Source organism: Ostrinia furnacalis, unplaced genomic scaffold (genome assembly GCF_004193835.3).
Source record: "Ostrinia furnacalis isolate ACB-3 unplaced genomic scaffold, ASM419383v2 OfSCF1416, whole genome shotgun sequence".
Lineage (NCBI taxonomy): Eukaryota > Metazoa > Arthropoda > Insecta > Lepidoptera > Crambidae > Ostrinia > Ostrinia furnacalis.
In genome coordinates this window covers 535191-553183 of record NW_021131655.1, presented here as the reverse complement: position 1 = coordinate 553183, position 17993 = coordinate 535191, and the positions used below count along the sequence as shown (strand labels likewise).

Here is a 17993-nt window from a genome sequence, read left to right as displayed (position 1 = left end):
AAACACAGATTCCTGTTTCTGTCAGTCAGGAAGTATTGATATATTTGTCGCAGTCAGATTGTATAATCCGCCGTTTTACATTACAGCTAGGCATTTTGCATTACAGCTCTGTTTTGTAATACGGCGGATTAACGTTTAGCCGGATTGAATACGGCTGAATGAAAATCCGCCAGAATNGCGCTTGCAGGGGCTAGGTAACTTATAAATACTAAATATCCCCTCGTGTAGTGACGAGATGCCAGTGAATTATGCCCGTTTTCACCATCAATCCCTAAATTTTAAGTGGCCCCTATGGTAACACAAATCAAGAATTTTGTTCTAATAAGAGTCACTTAAAAATTAGGTATTGATGGTGAAAACGGGCATTAGTCAGCTTGTCTCATCCCGGTGTTTTGGTCTTCTGGAGAAGAATGGCTCTCTTGTGCTGGCAGGGGATCCATTGCAGCTGGGACCTATGGTCATCTCCAACAACGCGCGATTGCAGGGGCTAGGTAACTTATAACTACATATATCCCCTCGTGTAGTGACGAGATGCCAGTGAATTATGCCCGTTTTCACCATCAATCCCTAAATTTTAAGTGGCCCCTAAAGTAAGGTAACACAAACCAAGAATTTTGTTCTAATAAGGGTCACTTAAAAATTAGGTATTGATGGTGAAAACGGGCATTAGTCAGCTTGTCTCATCCCGGTGTTTTGGTCGTCTGGAGAAGAATGGCTCTCTTGTGCTGGCAGGGGATCCATTGCAGCTGGGACCTGTGGTTATTTCCAACAACGCGCGCTTGCAGGGACTCGGTAATTAAAATTATTGACATGCCCCTACCTTTATCCTTTTATTGATAAGGTGTCACATATCCGTGTGCCTTAAATCCATTTTAGATTTATATAGCATGCTAGTTTACGACCAATCATTTTAATCTCTACTGCAGGAGCTGCTCTATTTTATTCACCAAAGACAAATAGAGGATTTGACCCACTGTGGGTAACACTTAGGGCCTACGTTAATAAATTTGGCGCCCCCCCTGCCACGCGTATGGGAATCCCGTCACACGCGTCCGCGCCACACTGCGCTAATCATACTACACTGGTCATCACAAAAATCGGCCCACCTACGTTTTACAGGAAAACTCGTTTCTACTGACACAATCATGGTGCCCCAACAATATTGGTGTTATATGAAAGCCCAATAAATACCCTTAAAGAAAAACACATTTAATTTCCTAATAAACTAATAAACGATTAACATATACAATAAATGTGACTTGAAAAACTTGAAAAAAGACCTCACTTTGGGCTCACCTCTGGGATCAATTAGGCGAATTTTTATGGTTATAAAACCAAATAGTGATCTCACGTGTCCTCTTTAACAGATGGATAGCGATTAATCCCAACTTAACAGTTTTAAAGCCATAAAAATTGGCTCAAGCGTAACTACCTATTTTTTGAAGAAGTGACTCTGGATTCTTCTACAGACACATTTTTGGGGTAAAAACCTTTCCTTTAATGAAATGAAGTTTAGAACTAGGCTTTTAAATGGTAATATAGTATAGTAATATTGGTGGGAAGTGGAGATGCATACGTTTGAAAGTGTTTGTCGCGGGTGGGTCGATTTTTATGATGACCAGTGTATTTTTGGGGGGCCCGCGCGAGTTTTAGCGTAGGCCGTTATCTCAACGCTGTTCAGAAGGGTTGGGAAAGCCTGATGTTTACATTCGTATGCTCGTGAAACTGGATCTAATCACACAGTTCTTACAGGGCTCTCGCTGATGGAGCGCCTGATGACGACGTGTCCCTTATACGGCACGGAGGAGGCCGACATGGATCCGAAGTACACGGTGATGCTGCGCAACAACTTCCGCTCCAACCCCGACATCTTGGAGATACCCAACCGGCTGTTCTACAAGGGGCAATTGCGGGTGAGTCCTGAATGCATTACAGTTTACCACTTTTATATTATTTTTCTTAATAAAAAAATAAAAATTGGGATCTGTAGGCCTAGGATGCACGCCGTAATAAGTGTTTATCGCGCCTTTTTATCAAACGCGATAAGCTCGTTGACGTCTAAAATTATCGACACGAAGGCGCGTATCTTAGCCCGGCTGGTGGTCATGTCATAAAATTCTTATCGAGTTTCGGAATAATCGAACATTTTTTCGAGCAACTAGGTATTTGTATCCCAACGACAACGGCAATATAGGCTGCGCACGCACTTCTATGTAATGTATTTCTTTATATTTTAAATGGCTCTAATGATATAGCTTACTTAAGTTACATTTTGTCAATTAATTTCCTAGTAACCTTTGTATTCGATAATCCCATAACAAGCTGTAATTTACGTATTGTCTGAGTTGATACAATTAAATTAATAAATAACATTTTGCAGGCTTTAGCGATTGAGGACAAGATAAGCAACGTCGACATTCTGGGCGAGAAGAAGGAAAGCCGAGCCATTGTGTTCCACGGAGTGCTCTCACAAGAATCAAAAATGGGCAAGTCACCCAGGTTAGGAATAACAAGTTTTCATTATTTTAACCATAGACGTTTCTTTCTGCTAATGCATGCACGTAATAATTGCTTATCTAAAACTCACCTTATTCCCATGCCCGAAGATTTTCATTACATTACACGTTGTCTTAATTCTTAATATTTGGCGTGGTTTTTGGTGCGTGGTTTTTACTGTATCATTAATCAAATTAAAATTATTATAATAACAATTTTAATGAGCACTCAGCACCATGCTTTCCTTTCTTATCTACGTTGAACTATCAATACTTTCCACCTTAACGTACTGTCTTACAAATTTGAACACAAATATAAATAAAACACAGATTCCTGTTTCTGTCAGTCAGGAAGTATTGATATATTCATCGTTAAATTATTTAACCTTGAATGGTGTGGGTTGATTCTGCTTGTGAATAAAATGTTAACGCGTGTTGGTTTTTATAGCTACTTTAACAACATGGAATTTGAGATAGTACAGATGTACGTAACAGCACTGTTAAAACGACACGGAATACCGCCAGAAGACATTGGCATAGTGACGCCTTACATTCGCCAGGTAAATCTCTATTACATATATTAGATAACTAGCAGTGCCTGTGACTTTGTACACGTGAGATATATTTCAACAATCAAATATGAACTTTCTTTTGTACGGAAGTGTGTGCAAAAAAGATCATTCTTATGTAAATTTTATAACGTAATAAAATCTACCTCAGATTATGTTAGATGAATAACAGTGTACATAAAATAATAGTTCATAAGCAATGTAAAATCGACAACTATTTATTTCAATTCACCGGCCATGAATAATATTATATTATTCGGCATGTGACGATGCACAGCATCTGGTGAGAGATGCGTCTACTTCCGGTGTAGTTTTTTACCGTTTTATACCTTAAATGACGTCATTTCCGCAATTATTTAATAGGAATTGATTTGACTTACTTCCGTTTGCCGCCATTTTAGTCACCTGGGGGCGAGCTTGCTCGGAGTTCTTCATAGCGTCTTTAACTTCCAAACTAGCAACATCGTAAGCAGAAACTCTGCTCAGATTTTTACTGAAATAATTTATTTCTCAAGGTTCTTATACTAAGTTTAAAATTAAAAAGTGCAATTGACCGCGCGTGTGTGACCACGAACGACATGTACGTGATGGTGGTTGGCGCAAAAGGGGACGAGTGTCTTCCGGACGACGAGCAGGTGGACCCAGAGCGTCGGATACCGGAGAAACTCGGACCCCGGCGAGATTCAAAACGGATGAAACGAGGTACGTGGGATTCTGATAGCTTTAACACTCTTTTCGATCAAATGAGCATTCTCGCGAATCTCTATATTGTATTAATAGATTGAATAACGTACCCACAACCATCTTATCCAATTTTAACGGCGGCCCCGTCAGCCCCAATCGCAAACATTACCAATCAAAATACGTTGTTAGCATCACCACAATCGAACGATAACTCTTTCTGGTACGAGTTTCTTAATAAATACCCATTTAAACTACAACTATTAGTAGACTGGGTGGCCAACCCCAACACTGAGCCAGCTTACAGCTTGAATTATTAAATTCTAATGTTTTTTGCAAATCAAGAAGCTTAATAAGTATGAAAAAATGTGCTAAGTGCATCGAACATGTATACTTTTATTTTGCAACAACATATAAATTGTAATGTGAAATGCAATAAACGTTTTTGAATTTGAATTTGAACATGTCACGAGCGTATTCTGGCTAAAATTCCTAATAAGCATTGTGCGAGGAGCACCCTCCCAGTGCTGGATTTTTGTTCGGCAAAATCACCCTGTGCTCGTACTGGTGATATCAAAAAAATAATCCGACCTTGGTTCTCTAGCCGGTCACTTCAAGCAAAATCAAAACATAATAATATCTTTATTTGCTTAGACTGATTAAATTAGTTCTTACAAATCGTCAAATACTAATAAGTAAGTAACCTTTACCTACACATCTTATTATCTTTAAAGCAAATACATAAGCCTCAAAATAACTCCCTTTGATTTAGAACAAAAAGCCAAGGATTCCAAATCAGTCCCTTCAGGTCCCCTTGACGACCAATAAGTCAAATGATACCGGCCTATCTTGGGCATTGGCAGGCGTCATCATTCTGCGGAGGTCAACCTTTTACCTGACAACGGTTCCAGGGATGCGTCTGCCATTCACCTCCAAGCCGATGCTTGCCCCTGCAACGCCGTGCTTTATTCAGCGTCTTAACACTCTTGACTGTCTAGCGCTGACCAAATAAGAATAGCAAAGTCAAGTGACTTTCCACTCAGCAAATTCTACGGAGGCTGCCTTTGAGCGTATCTTAGGCAGTGGTAGGCGTCATCAGACTGCGGAGGTCAACCTGTTACCTGACAATGGTTCCAGGGATGCGTCTGCCATTCACCTCCAAGCCGGTGCTTGCCCCTGCACCTGCAACGCCGTGCTTTATTCAGCGTCTCAACACTCTTGACTGTCTAGCGCTGACCAAATAAGAATAGCAAAGTCAAGTGACTTTCCACTCAGCAAATTCTACGGAGGCTGCCTTTGAGCGTATCTTAGGCAGTGGCAGGCGTCATCAGACTGCGGAGGTCAACCTGTTACCTGACAATGGTTCCAGGGATGCGTCTGCCATTCACCTCCAAGCCGGTGCTTGTCCCTTCAACGCCGTGCTTTATTCAGCGTTTTAACACTCTTGACTGTCTAACGCTGACCAAATAAACCGAAATCCTGTTAAAACAGGTGCTGAAATTACCAGATAAGGCACCGCTCAGCATGAGCCTGCTCCTCACAATATTCCTTCGCAAGAAGGACAGACCAAACAACCTATTCTATTAAACGTTCTAATCAGTAGATACAAGTATGTAAGTATTGATCTGATCTGAAGTAGTTGAATGCTAAATTCTATATCTGGATGCAGATACCGATCACAGAGACACCGCCGGCCTCTCCGCATGTCTTGTCAAGGTACCCTAAAATTATCAATCTCTCGTTCTCTACTGCATACCGAAAAACATTAATACAATCACAAACTACTTACTAAACCTCGTCACCTTTGACAAACCAGACGAGACAGCAACTACTAGAACGGAAGGTTAGTGTGTAACATTTATCTTCGGGAACACTTTAAACCTTGTCAATTACGTGAACTCAGTTTCAACAAGTCGTCATCTCTAAGGATTTAGTCGGTAAATACGAAATCTATACGACTCAACAAGTGCCTATAATGGTAAGCTTGATCTCCAGTGAGGGCTCGTCACATTACAACTCGACCCCACACAACCGATTCAATACACAAGACTCCAGCTCAGCATCTCTTAACAACAATCTGGATGTCTGCAAAATATCAGAAATCATAATCAGCGATGGGGGATTTCTCATTCTTTCATTCATTTCATGTGCGTTCACTAATTTTGCTATCGGACAATCAAAGCATAGCCTATACTCGAAACTAAGGGAGGAAGGGGCACATTCAGAGCCTCTATTGGAACTGTCTCTCTAACTTTTCAACTTGAAAAACATCACCCCCTTTCGGTTCAGTCGGGTAAAAATAGCTCTGGCAGCGCAAAATATTATCTCCCAGGTCGATTCAATCAAATTTATCTGACGATCTAGGTCGATTTACGGGGAAAACAACCTACTTAGTGGCATCTCCTGGGTTCAAATCCAAAGGTAAATATTCCAAAAGTTCGGGAAACTGGATATCCAGAGACCCCACAGAGATTCACCAGCAGCCTTTGCAACGACTTCAACCAGGGTGGCTATGGTGGTAAACTAGGCTAAATCTTTGCTGTCCCGTTTCTCACTACAGCAAAAGGTACCTGCTTAGCACCTCGAAGTGACCTTTCTGGCTTTTCTTAGCTCTTTTCTTAGGGTTCGAGACCGACCCTCAAAATACAGAATCTCCACCATGTTCTTACCACATGGTGACCTCCACGTCAGGATCAGGTAACATGTAACTTTTTAGTATGTTGAGTTGGGGGTAATAAGGTATCGTTCCTAAAACATACCTGGCAAAAATCCACTTTAAAAACTTATAAAATAACCTGGCCTTGGTGGTTAAACTAATGGCCTAAGGAAAACAGTCGTAGCTATATACTTACCTCTTGAAGCTCGACAGCAAGATTTATTTGCTAGACTAAATCGTTTATCTACTCTTCTACTACCTTTATGCCCTGTGGGTCTAGACAAAATTTACTTTAAAATCGCAAACCAGTCGAAGGATGGTCGATTAGCCTTCTTTTTTCTATACGAAGTTATAACGTATCCAATTTTCGATTCGATCAAAAAGTGCTACTTGTCTAGGGGGGCTGGTATTACTAATCTAAAACTATATTAAAGATAACTTTAATTTTCTTACTAAGCATAAAAGCTTAACCAATTTCACTTCCTGATAAAGGCCTTAAACCCAACAGTAGGTATCTAAAATGTGACCTTTACGAGGCTTCTCGTAGACTAGCTTATGTATATTTTTCTCCTACCATCTATATCAGCTGCTGACATGACAAAACATAGTCTCACCTGAATAATTTCAAGATTAAGTTAATAAACCTTGACCTACGAGTAAGTTCGGCACCGTTACGGCATCATACAAACAACTGGGAAAAATGACAGCAAATCCCAAAAAACAACATAGGTATGCCCTTGCTACGGTTGCGTAAGTTACTGGAATCAGGCGAGCAGAGGCGAACAGCGGAATATAATAACACATTATTTATTTATTTTTTTTTTTTCAACACCAAGTAATGCTAGGAATCTACATGGATAAAAACAGTATAAAAGTGTACAGATAAAGGTTGTTGGATTTAAAACCTCTCCTGGCATTGTTGACTTCGTTCTGGCATCTTTAATTTGGGTGATATTTAGCCATAGATGAAATTATTTGATGAGATATTGGTGTAGGCAGAACAATAATAGCAATATTATAAGGCAGACACTTTTATTAACTGATCTACGACCGATACACCAAATAACATATTATTTAATTAATAACTTTCAATCAACAGATCTAAAGCATGCATGTTGGATACTCTTCAATCACATCGTACGCCTGTATTATAAACTTATGTTGATGACTCGCATGAATCTTACTGCCATACGGGCAAATTATATCAATACACACTCAATCTGCATTTTAATGAGGAAAGAATTTCTGAATTCAGTTCAGTAGCTTTCCAGTTTATTCATTTCAAACATACAAAAGTACAAACCCTCCTACTTTGTGATATTAGTGCTGCTCTCACTGGGCATTTAGAACAAAACATGTTAATACCCTGAAATTAATCATGTTCTAATCTAGTTCTGTTACAGAAACTCGAAAACTTTCATCACATAGCGCCATTGGTAAGTAGTCACCAGGAGCTAATAAACAAGTCTCTCACCAGATGCTGTGCATCGTCACATGCCGAATAATAGTACAAGTTTTACAAAACAATAAAACTTGTATTATTGAGCAGAGACGATGCACAGCATCCCAAGAAGGCCTCCTGGTGAGCTCTCTATGAAGAACTCCGAGCAAGCTCGCCCCCAGGTGACTAAAATGGCGGCAAACGGAAGTAAGTCAAATCAATTCCTATTAAATAATTGCGGAAATGACGTCATTTAAGGTATAAAAAGGTAAAAAACTACACCGGAAGTAGACGCATCTCTCACCAGATGCTGTGCATCGTCTCTGCTCAATAATACAAGTTTTATTGTTTTGTAAAACTTGTACTATTATTCGGCATGTGACGATGCACAGCATCTGGTGAGAGATTTGTTTATTAGCTCCTGGTGACTACTTACCAATGGCGCTATGTGATGAAAGTTTTCGAGTTTCTGTAACAGAACTAGATTAGAACATGATTAATTTCAGGGTATTAACATGTTTTGTTCTAAATGCCCAGTGAGAGCAGCACTTATATCACAAAGTAGGAGGGTTTGTACTTTTGTATGTTTGAAATGAATAAACTGGAAAGCTACTGAACTGAATTCAGAAATTCTTTCCTCATTAGAATGCAGATTGAGTGTGTATTGATATAATTTGCTCGCATGGCAGTGAGATTCATGCGAGTCATCAACATAAGTTTAAATTACAGGCGTACGATGTGATTGAGGAGTATCAAACATGCTTTAGATCTGTTGATTGAAAGTTATTAATTAAATAATATGTCATTTGGCGTATCGGTCGTAGATCAGTTAATAAAAGTGTCTGCCTTATAATATTGCTATTATTGTTCTGCCTACGCCAATATCTCATCAAATATTTTCATCTATGGCTAAATATCAACCCAAATTAAAGATGCCACAACGAAGTCAACAATGCCAAGAGAGGTTCTAAATCCAACAACCTTTATACTGTTTTTATCCATGTAGATTCCTAGTATCACTTGGTGTTGAAAAATAAATAAATAATGTGTTATTATATTCCGCTGTTCGCCTCTGCTCGCCTGATTCTAGTAACTTACACAACCGTAACAAGGGCATACCTATGTTGTTTTTTGGGATTTGTTGTCATTTTTTCCAGTTGTTTGTATGATGCCGTAACGGTGCCGAACTTACTCGTAGGTCAAGGTTTATTCAGGAAATTATTCAGGTGAGACTATGTTTTATCATGTCAGCAGCTGATGTAGATGGTAGGAGAGAAATATACATAAGCTAGTCTGCGAGAAGCCTCGTAAAGGTCACATTTTAGATACCTACTGTTGGGTTTAAGGCCTTTATCAGGAAGTGAAATTGGTTAAGCTTTTATGCTTAGTAAGAAAATTAAAGTTATCTTTAATATAGTTTTAGATTAGTAATGCCAGCCCCCCTAGACAAGTAGCACNAAAACTACACCGGAAGTAGACGCATCTCTCACCAGATGCTGTGCATCGTCTCTGCTCAATAATACAAGTTTTATTGTTTTGTAAAACTTGTACTATTATGACACTCTTTCTACTCACTTTCTGGTTCTGGATTTCTATTGTACATATTTATACTTTGTATGCGACACATCGATGCTATCTTCAGATAATAATTATGGCGTCTTATATTTTTCCGATATATCTTCATAATTTCTTCTTATATTAACACCTCGATTTGCACACACTCCTATTAATTCATGCATCAGCCATCAAATAATTGGCATTTGGACACTTTCATAATCAATTGACCCTTTTAACAAGAAGAAGTTTGGAAATACGTTAATGTGACGTCATATTTTTTTAAAGTTTAATGTTCATATTATTAATGATTTTATTTTTACAACTTAAATGTAAAACAAACAAATTACCACAAATTATGTTTTATTTCTATGTAGCTTTCGTTGACTTTAATATGAATATCTTGTGTTAACATTCCAGGTGTATAAGATTAAGTCCTGGCTGCTGAGCCAAGGACTGAAGACCCTGGAGGTGGGCACTGTGGAAGCGTTCCAAGGCAAGGAGAAACGCGTCATAGTCGTTTCCACTGTGCGCGCTAGTTGTGGCTTGCTCGACCACGACGCCAAGTATAAGCTCGGCTTCCTTGTTGATGATAAGGTGGGTGCACTCGAATTTGTACCTTATTGCTCTTGAGATAGAACTCAATATCCAAGGAGAAGTGTGCCATCGGCGTTTCCACCGTAAACGATAGTTGTGGCTTGCTAGATCACGATTTCAAGTATAAGCTCGGCTTCCTTGTTGATGATAAGGTGGGTGAATTTATGCCTTATTGCTCTTGAGATAGAACTCAATATCCAAGGAGAAGTGTGCCATCGACGTGTCCACCGTAAACGCTAGTTGTAGCTTGCTTGACCACGACGCCAAGTATAAGCTCGGCTTCCTTGTTGATGATAAGGTGGGTGCACTCGAATTTGTACCTTATTGCTCTTGAGATAGAACTCAATATCCAAGGAGAAGTGTGCAATCGGCGTTTCCACCGTAAACGATAGTTGTGGCTTACTTGACCACGACGCCAAGTATAAGCTCGGCTTCCTTGTTGATGATAAGGTGGGTGCACTTGAATTTGTACCTTATTGCTTTTGAGATAGAACTCAATATCCAAGAAGTGTGCCATCGTCTTGTCCACCGTAAACGCTAGTTGTGGCTTACTTGACCACGACGCCAAGTATAAGCTCGGCTTCCTTGTTGATGATAAGGTGGGTGCACTCGAATTTGTACCTTATTGCTCTTAGATAATACACAATATCCAAGGATAAGCAAGTGATCGTCGTGCCCACCGTGCGCAATAAAGTACGGCCAACGAGAAGCGATACCAAATTTAAACAAACCTAATGTCATGGTCATTTGTAATAGCAGGGGTTTGACTTGGACATATTTTGGCGGGAGAACGAGACAATGCTTGACCACGACGCCAAGTATAAGCTCGGCTTCCTTGTTGATGATAAGGTGGGTGAATTTATTGCTTATCGTTCTTGAAATAGAACTTAATATCCAAGAAGAAGTGTGCCATTGACGTTGTTCATCGTGCGCGCTAGTTGTGGCCTACTTGACCAGGACGCCAAGTATAAGCCTGGCTTCCTTGTTGATGATAAGGTGGGTGAATGTATGCCTTATTGCTCTTGAGATAGAACTCAATATCCAAGGAGAAGTGTGCCATCGACGTGTCCACCGTAAACGCTAGTTGTGGCTTGCTCGACCACGACGCCAAGTATAAGCTCGGCTTCCTTGTTGATGATAAGGTGGGTGAATTGATGCCTTATTGCTCTTGAGATAGAACTTAATATCCAAGAAGAAGTGTGCCATCGACGTTGTTCATCGTGCGCTCTAGTTGTGGCTTACTTGACCACGACGCCAAGTATAAGCTCGGCTTCCTTGTTGATGATAAGGTGGGTGCACTGAATTTATACCTTATTGCTCTTGAAATAGAACTCAATATCCAAGGAGAAGTGTGCCATAGACGTTTCCACCGTGCGCGCTAGTTGTGGCTTGCTCGACCACGACGCCAAGTATAAGCTCGGCTTCCTTGTTGATGATAAGGTGGGTGCACTCGAATTGATACCTTATTGCTCTTATAGTACATAAAGTCCGCAGAACAAGTCAGTTTCCTGCAAGCAATAGTAATATCTGCTTTCCGTGAGGTGAATACTACACATACAGGTCAAACGGATAGTTCCAAAAGTGGATGAATATCCCGCTGGGTTTTGATTCTTACTACCAGATCGAGTTAACCGCACCTTGCTGGAATGCGACTCTCCCTCTCACTTACTCCGTACCCGTACACCTCTCCATGTTCGCCTCGTCCGTACTGGAGCGTCGATGTGACGTCGACAGGGTTGGATTTACCCAAAACCAGATTTCACTGTTCGCTAGACAAACCTCTCTGAGAACTTATCGGTGCAATCATTATCTCCACCAATGTGCAGATTAGCTAACCAAAATCTTCTTTTCCAGCGCTTCAACGTAGCCATAACCCGCGCGAAGGCCAAAGCGATCATAATCGGCAACCCGCTATGCTTGGGACGGGACGCCAAGTGGCGCGCGCTCATGGACCGCTGCCGCGAGCTCGGGACCTACGCGGGACACGACGCTAATGCCGCCAACCCTGCGGCCGCTCAGGATGACATGCTGCAGCGCCTGCGTCCTGTACTGAAGGAGCTCAAGATCAATAAAGGCAAGGCTTAAATCCATCCATTGATGCGGAGCGTTGTTATTGTGAGGGAGGGAGTGCGGGCCATTTTCCAACTAAGCGAAGATGATACGCGCTATAAGCAAGCAATCTAATGTTATTATATCTCGTCTCCGCTCAACATCGCGTGTCAACGTGGCTCTAATTTACGCTAAAGTCATAAAATCCTACGCGGGACACGACGCTAATGCCGCCAACCCTGCGGCCGCGCAAGATGACATGTTGCAGCGATTGCGGCCTGTGCTGAAGGAACTCAAGATCAATAAAGGCAAGGCTTAAGGTACAGAGCGAAATGCTAGTGAAGTGGAGTGTAGGAGTAGGGCCGTTTTACACCAGAACGGAGGCGAGACGCGTTATAAGCAACCAATAAAGTTTCGTTATTTACTCGTCTCGTCTTTGCTCAGCTTTAGCGTGTCAACGTGGCTCTAATTTACGCTAAAGTCATAAAATCCTACGCGTGACACGACGCTAATGCCGCTAACCCTGCGGCCGCGCAAGATGACATGCTGCAGCGTCTGCGGCCTGTGTTGAAGGAACTCAAGATCAATAAAGGCAAGGCTTAAGGAACAGAGGGAAATGTTAGTGGAGTGTAGGAGTAGCGCCGTTTTACATCAGAACAGNGTTGATGACATGGTGGGTTCACTGAATTTATGCCTTATTGGTTATATCGTTATACCTATTAAAATCTGATTTTTATGTTTATTATTTGACGATGACCCAAACTTCATGATTCACTAACATTCTATCCTATATTGGGAGCATACGCTGACAAACTTTCAGCTTTTATAAAATGACGTAGGTCTGGCGTTCACTAGCTCTTAGTCTATAAGCTCGGCTTCCTTGTTGATAACAAGGTAGTACATAATGTTCGCATAACAAGTCACTTTCCTTCCAGCAAGCAATAGTAATATCTGCTCTCCGTGAGCTGAATATAAGTACACATACAGGTCAAATGGAAAGTCAATTAAGTTAAGTCAATGGAATGAGAATTTTCCAACTTATCCGCCTCGACCGTATCAGAGCGTCGATGTGACGATTTCTGGTGCGCAGTTAACTCGACCGGCGCGAGACAAACTAGAATTTTTCAGAACAATCACCCCACCAATGTGCAGATTAGCTAACCAAAATCTTCTTTTCCAGCGCTTCAACGTAGCCATAACCCGCGCCAAGGCCAAGGCGATCATAATCGGCAACCCGCTATGCTTGGGACGGGACGCCAAGTGGCGCGCGCTCATGGACCGCTGCCGCGAGCTCGGGACATACGCGGGACACGACGCTAATGCCGCCAACCCTGCGGCCGCGCAAGATGACATGCTACAGCGATTGCGGCCTGTGCTGAAGGAGCTGAAAATTAACAAAGGAAAGGCCTAAGTGAAGTAATGGAGCGGGGTAAGGGTATGGCTGTTTTCCAGCGGAACGGAGACGAGACGCGTTATAAGCAACCAATAAAACTTCGTTATTTACTCGTCTCGTCTTTGCTCAGCTTTAGCTAAAATCGCGCAAAAGCCAAGCTTCACCTACGCGGGACACGACGCTAATGCCGCCAACCCTGCGGCCGCGCAAGACGACATGCTGCAGCGGCTGCGACCTGTGCTGAAGGAACTCAAGATCAATAAAGGCAAGGCTTAAGGTACAGAGGGAAATGTTAATGGAGTGGAGTGTAGGACTAGGGCCGTTTTACATCAGAACAGAGACGAGACGCGTTATAAGCAACCAATAAAACTTCGTTATTTACTCGTCTCGTTTCCGCTCAGCTTTGGCGTGTTAATCGCGCCAAAGACAAGCTTCACCTACGCGGGACACGACGCTAATGCCGCCAACCCTGCGGCCGCGCAAGATGACATGCTGCAGCGCCTGCGGCCTGTGCTGAAAGAACTCAAGATCAATAAAGGCATGGCTTAAATCCATCCATTGATGCGGAGCGTTGTTATTGTGAGGGAGGGAGTGTGGGCCATTTTCCAACTAAGCGAAGATGATACGCGCTATAAGCAAGCAATCTAATGTTATTATATCTCGTCTCCGCTCAGCATTAGCGTGTCAACATGGCTCTAACTTACGCTAAAGTCATAAAGTCCTACGCGGGACACGACGCTAATGCCGCCAACCCTGCGGCCGCGCAAGATGACATGCTGCAGCGCCTGCGGCCTGTGCTGAAGGAACTCAAGATCAACAAAGGCAAGGCTTAAATCCATCCATTGATGCGGAGCGGGATAAGGGAGTAGGGAACGGAGACGACGTTATAAGCAAACGTTATTTACTCGTCTCGACTTCGATCAGCTGTAGCGTGTCAACGTGGCTCTAATTTACGCTAAAGTCATAAAATCCTACGTCGGATACGATGCTGCCGCCACCAACCCTGCGGCCGCGCAAGATGACATGCAGACATGCTACAGCGCCTGCGGCCTGTGCTGAAGGAACTCAAGATCAACAAAGGAAAGGCCTTAGTGAATTAATGGAGCGGGGTAAGTAAGGGCCATTTTCCAGCGGAACAGAGACGAGACGCGTTATAAGCAACCAATAAAACTTCGTTATTTACTCGTCTCGTCTTTGCTCAGCTTTAGCTAAAATCGCGCAAAAGCCAAGCTTCACCTACGCGGGACACGACGCTAATGTCGCCAACCCTGTGGCCGCGCAAGATGACATGCTGCAACGCCTACGGCCTGTACTGAAGGAGCTCAAGATCAACAAAGGCAAGGCTTAAAGTATGTCCATTCGAGCAGAGCGACGCAGCAGAAGTAAGGGCCGTTTTACACCAGAACGTAGACGAGACGCATTATAAGTTCTATACTCGTCTCTTCTCCGCTCAGTTTTAGTCAAGAGTAAAGCCAAAGCTTCACCTAAGCCAGCCTCTACGCCTCAACCGTTAACGGTACGCTCGCGCAAGATGACATGTTGCAGCATTTACGTCCTGTGCTGAAGAGCTGAAGATCAATAAAGGCAAGATTTAAACTGCGGAGCGAGGTAGTAGAGCGAGGTGTGGGAGTGTGGGCCGTTTCACACCAGAACGGAGACGAGACGCGTTATAAGCAACCAATAAAACTTCGTAATACCGCGACCCTGTATTTCCACTTCCCCGCTCCACATACGCGCTTTGCATTAAAATTTAAACTAGTGCGCATCTTTTCCACTGTAGCGAAGCGGAGAATTTAAGTAATCCTGTTGGCTTGGTGCGGCAGCTCCGTTCCACTCTCCTCTCCTCTCCAGTGGATAGACTGCCAAAGTGTGGTTTCATAGTCACGTAGAGTTCAAAATATGTACGTTTTCAAGATGCCTTTATAAAAAAAACGGCATAAGATATCACTATAAAACCACACTAAACCGCGTGATGTCAAATTGTCAACTTATCTGAACTAGGCTATTGAGACGTAAGACTGATTTTGTAACGTAGATCGATATCATCTGTAATTTTAATTACAAATACGACAATAGCGCCCGAGGTATGTAGGTATGAGCTTATTAATACACAGTATCCCTTTTTTGTTCTCTGTTTTGTAATTTGTATAGTTTCCAGTGTAAGAAATATTTGTGTGGACATCGTTTTTATAATGCAATGTTGTAAACATACGGATATATAGCGGCATAGATACCGTATCAATAATGGCTAGTGATCGAATAAACAGACGCTTATTTACTTTACCTCACTCACAGTTACTTAATCTATCTTATACTATTTTAAATTCAGGCGCGTATTTTAAAAGATACATTTATTTAAGTACGCATCTTTTTTTTAAACACGAATTAACGTCCATATTTTTTTCATAGTGAAAAAAAAATAAAAATTAAGTCCGGCTACTAAATTGTTAACACACAAGATTTAAAAAATCACGTGTTTTTTGTTGTTTGAGCAAAATTGAAAGAATAAAGTATTATAATACAACACTTTTTTGCGATGTTATTTGAGTTTAAAAAACTAAACAAGTAAATAATATTATTATCGCGCCAGTTGTTGTTTGTAAACAAGTGATAATAAAAAAGTGCTTATTATGGCTGCACATGATATTCATTTACTGAACATTTTAGAGAAAGGACTAAGCCAATTTATATTTTTATTGATAGTTGGTATGTAAAGATATATTTTGATACTATGTTATAGTTTTTTAAAGATTATTTTACAACTAACATAACTCAATTGAATATTTCTGTAGTTATTTAATAAATGACGACGTAACTTATTAATATTACTTAGGCATAAAAATCGATTTTATCATTCGATCTTGCATATCTAAATATTGACGTCATTTATTTGTATAATATGGTATACATAGTTGTAGATTTACATAAAAGTATAATTTTGGTATGGTTTGTCAATTCTACAATTGATGTTGTAGTTTTGAAACAAGTCTATGTGTAAAAAATCTAGATAAGATTTGGAGGCCAAATGAATGGTAGTTACCTATGTAATGATGTAAAATCTCCAAACTGGTGTTGGGATTATCATATTTCTTTATTGTTTTTATTAAAAACTGGCTTGGTCCACCAAATAAGATTTTTTTGTTATATGGAACTTTATCACTTTGCTAGGGATGAACACACGAACTTTAAAATCTTACTCGAGTCTTTAGACTAGTCCTTACTCGATATAAAGTCTAGGAGGGGAAGAAAATATCTGATTGAATTTAAAATATTCCTTCTTAGACTTGGACTTTCGAGAAATGAAAGGTGCTTTGAATTTTGATTTTAAGCTGCTGGCCTAAAGGCACAAATTTGAATGTCGATCATGGATGGTAATGAAAGGACCAAACATAACGAAAGGCTGAGCCCGGATCAGACAAGTTAACTGACTACGTAGTTGCAGTGCCATACATATTATTCACTAACGTGAAATAAATTACTTTTTACACAAGTTTGCGGTCTTCAAAACCGTTTGGTAGATGTAAGAAATATTATACTTACTTATTTGTCTATTAAGGTTATCTCAGATAAACGTATTTTTTATTTTATTTTGATAGCATTTACAAAAAAGAACTATTTTATACTTTTGGACTATACACACTGTTTGTATTCGTTTGTTGGTATTTTCTTTGATTTTGTTTTGTATTCTTAAAAAGTTTAGGTGAAAAATTATTAGCATATCTGTAACTCATTAATATAGCTATTATTTTGAGCAATGAACACAAACAGTATAATTAATTAAGATAAGATTAATTCTATTCTAAGTCAATGTAGGTGCCACCGAAAATGCCATTTCCTTCATGTTAATGATTCACTGATAAAATGCAGTAAGGCTTTAGTTAATAAGTTTTCTCAATTTAGAATTAAGGACACTTTGTGATAGCAAGTAGTTGATTACTGGTAGATATATGTTACCACCAAGAAACAGTAGATATTACTTTAGAAGGATTTTACTACTCGATTTATAAACGTTGTAATGGGTGTTATATGTGTCTATTTAAACATAGCGATATTGACCTGTATTTTCTTCAAAACTATTGTGTTATGGTTAAGTTTCCTGATCACATCAAAGAAAATCATGAAACAGATGTGATAAAATTATGGTTTTATTAAAGCTAGAGCTTTTACCTAAGATATACTTTTCCGCCTCTTGAAATGTTCCAATATGAAAAATTATGCAATTGATCATGAGTGAATGTTTCTTAGTATTAAATACTTGACATTAATTTGAAATTGAATTATTCTTTGGAAATCTATTATTATATTTTATTCAAATAATCATTAAGAAATCTCTATATTTCTAAGTATTTTGATGATGCCATTCAATATTGTGCTTTAATAATTTTGTAGTGTGTGTGAACTTTGCAGAATAAAATATTAAACTATTTAAAACGATTTTTTATTCAAAATAATCACATAGGCAATCCGATGAAATTAATTTATGCTTTCTTTATTTTGGAATCCTTGCAATATCTTAGTTAAATCAGTGTTATTTTGAAAGTCACCCTAAACCGAATTT

The 17993-nt window shown here is 40.2% G+C and overlaps 2 protein-coding genes and 2 long non-coding RNA genes across 4 annotated transcripts in view; 3 read left to right on the top strand and 1 right to left on the bottom strand.

Moving 5' to 3' along the window:
* LOC114352691 (putative helicase mov-10-B.2) overlaps positions 1–10044 on the top strand; it is a 31620-nt gene extending 21576 nt beyond the window's left edge. Inside the window, exons 21-22 of the mRNA XM_028304364.1 lie at positions 2944–3055; positions 9817–10044. Coding sequence (XP_028160165.1) covers positions 2944–3055; positions 9817–10029 — 325 coding nt within the window. The 3' untranslated portion in view covers positions 10030–10044. The remainder of the gene's footprint in view (positions 1–2943; positions 3056–9816) is intronic.
* LOC114352678 (uncharacterized) lies at positions 3538–7122 on the top strand. Its single transcript, XR_003655876.1, has 2 exons — positions 3538–4440; positions 4518–7122. It is a non-coding gene; the product is annotated as an uncharacterized LOC114352678 (long non-coding RNA).
* On the bottom strand, positions 3594–8095 carry LOC114352677 (uncharacterized). The gene is made up of 2 exons (XR_003655875.1): positions 4676–8095; positions 3594–4547 (listed from the first exon to the last, which is right to left on the bottom strand). It is a non-coding gene; the product is annotated as an uncharacterized LOC114352677 (long non-coding RNA).
* A 747-nt stretch (positions 10045–10791) lies between the features above and the next one.
* Positions 10792–12691, top strand: LOC114352690 (putative helicase MOV-10). The gene is made up of 4 exons (XM_028304363.1): positions 10792–10842; positions 11025–11135; positions 11323–11433; positions 11848–12691. The coding sequence occupies exons 1-4, from the start codon at positions 10792–10794 to the stop codon at positions 12076–12078; spliced, it is 504 nt and encodes a 167-aa protein (XP_028160164.1). The 3' UTR covers positions 12079–12691.
* Positions 12692–17993: the final 5302 nt, after the last annotated feature.

What these genes read in the sequence shown, in the direction of transcription:
- LOC114352690 (XM_028304363.1), top strand. Translation starts at nt 10,792, where the DNA reads ATGCTTGACCACGACGCCAAGTATAAGCTCGGCTTCCTTGTTGATGAT. An exon ending in GCTTCCTTGTTGATGATAAG is followed by an intron (nt 10,843 to 11,024) that starts GTGGGTGAATTT and finishes CTCTTGAGATAG; the next exon opens with AACTCAATATCCAAGGAGAA. An exon ending in GCTTCCTTGTTGATGATAAG is followed by an intron (nt 11,136 to 11,322) that starts GTGGGTGAATTG and finishes CTCTTGAAATAG; the next exon opens with AACTCAATATCCAAGGAGAA.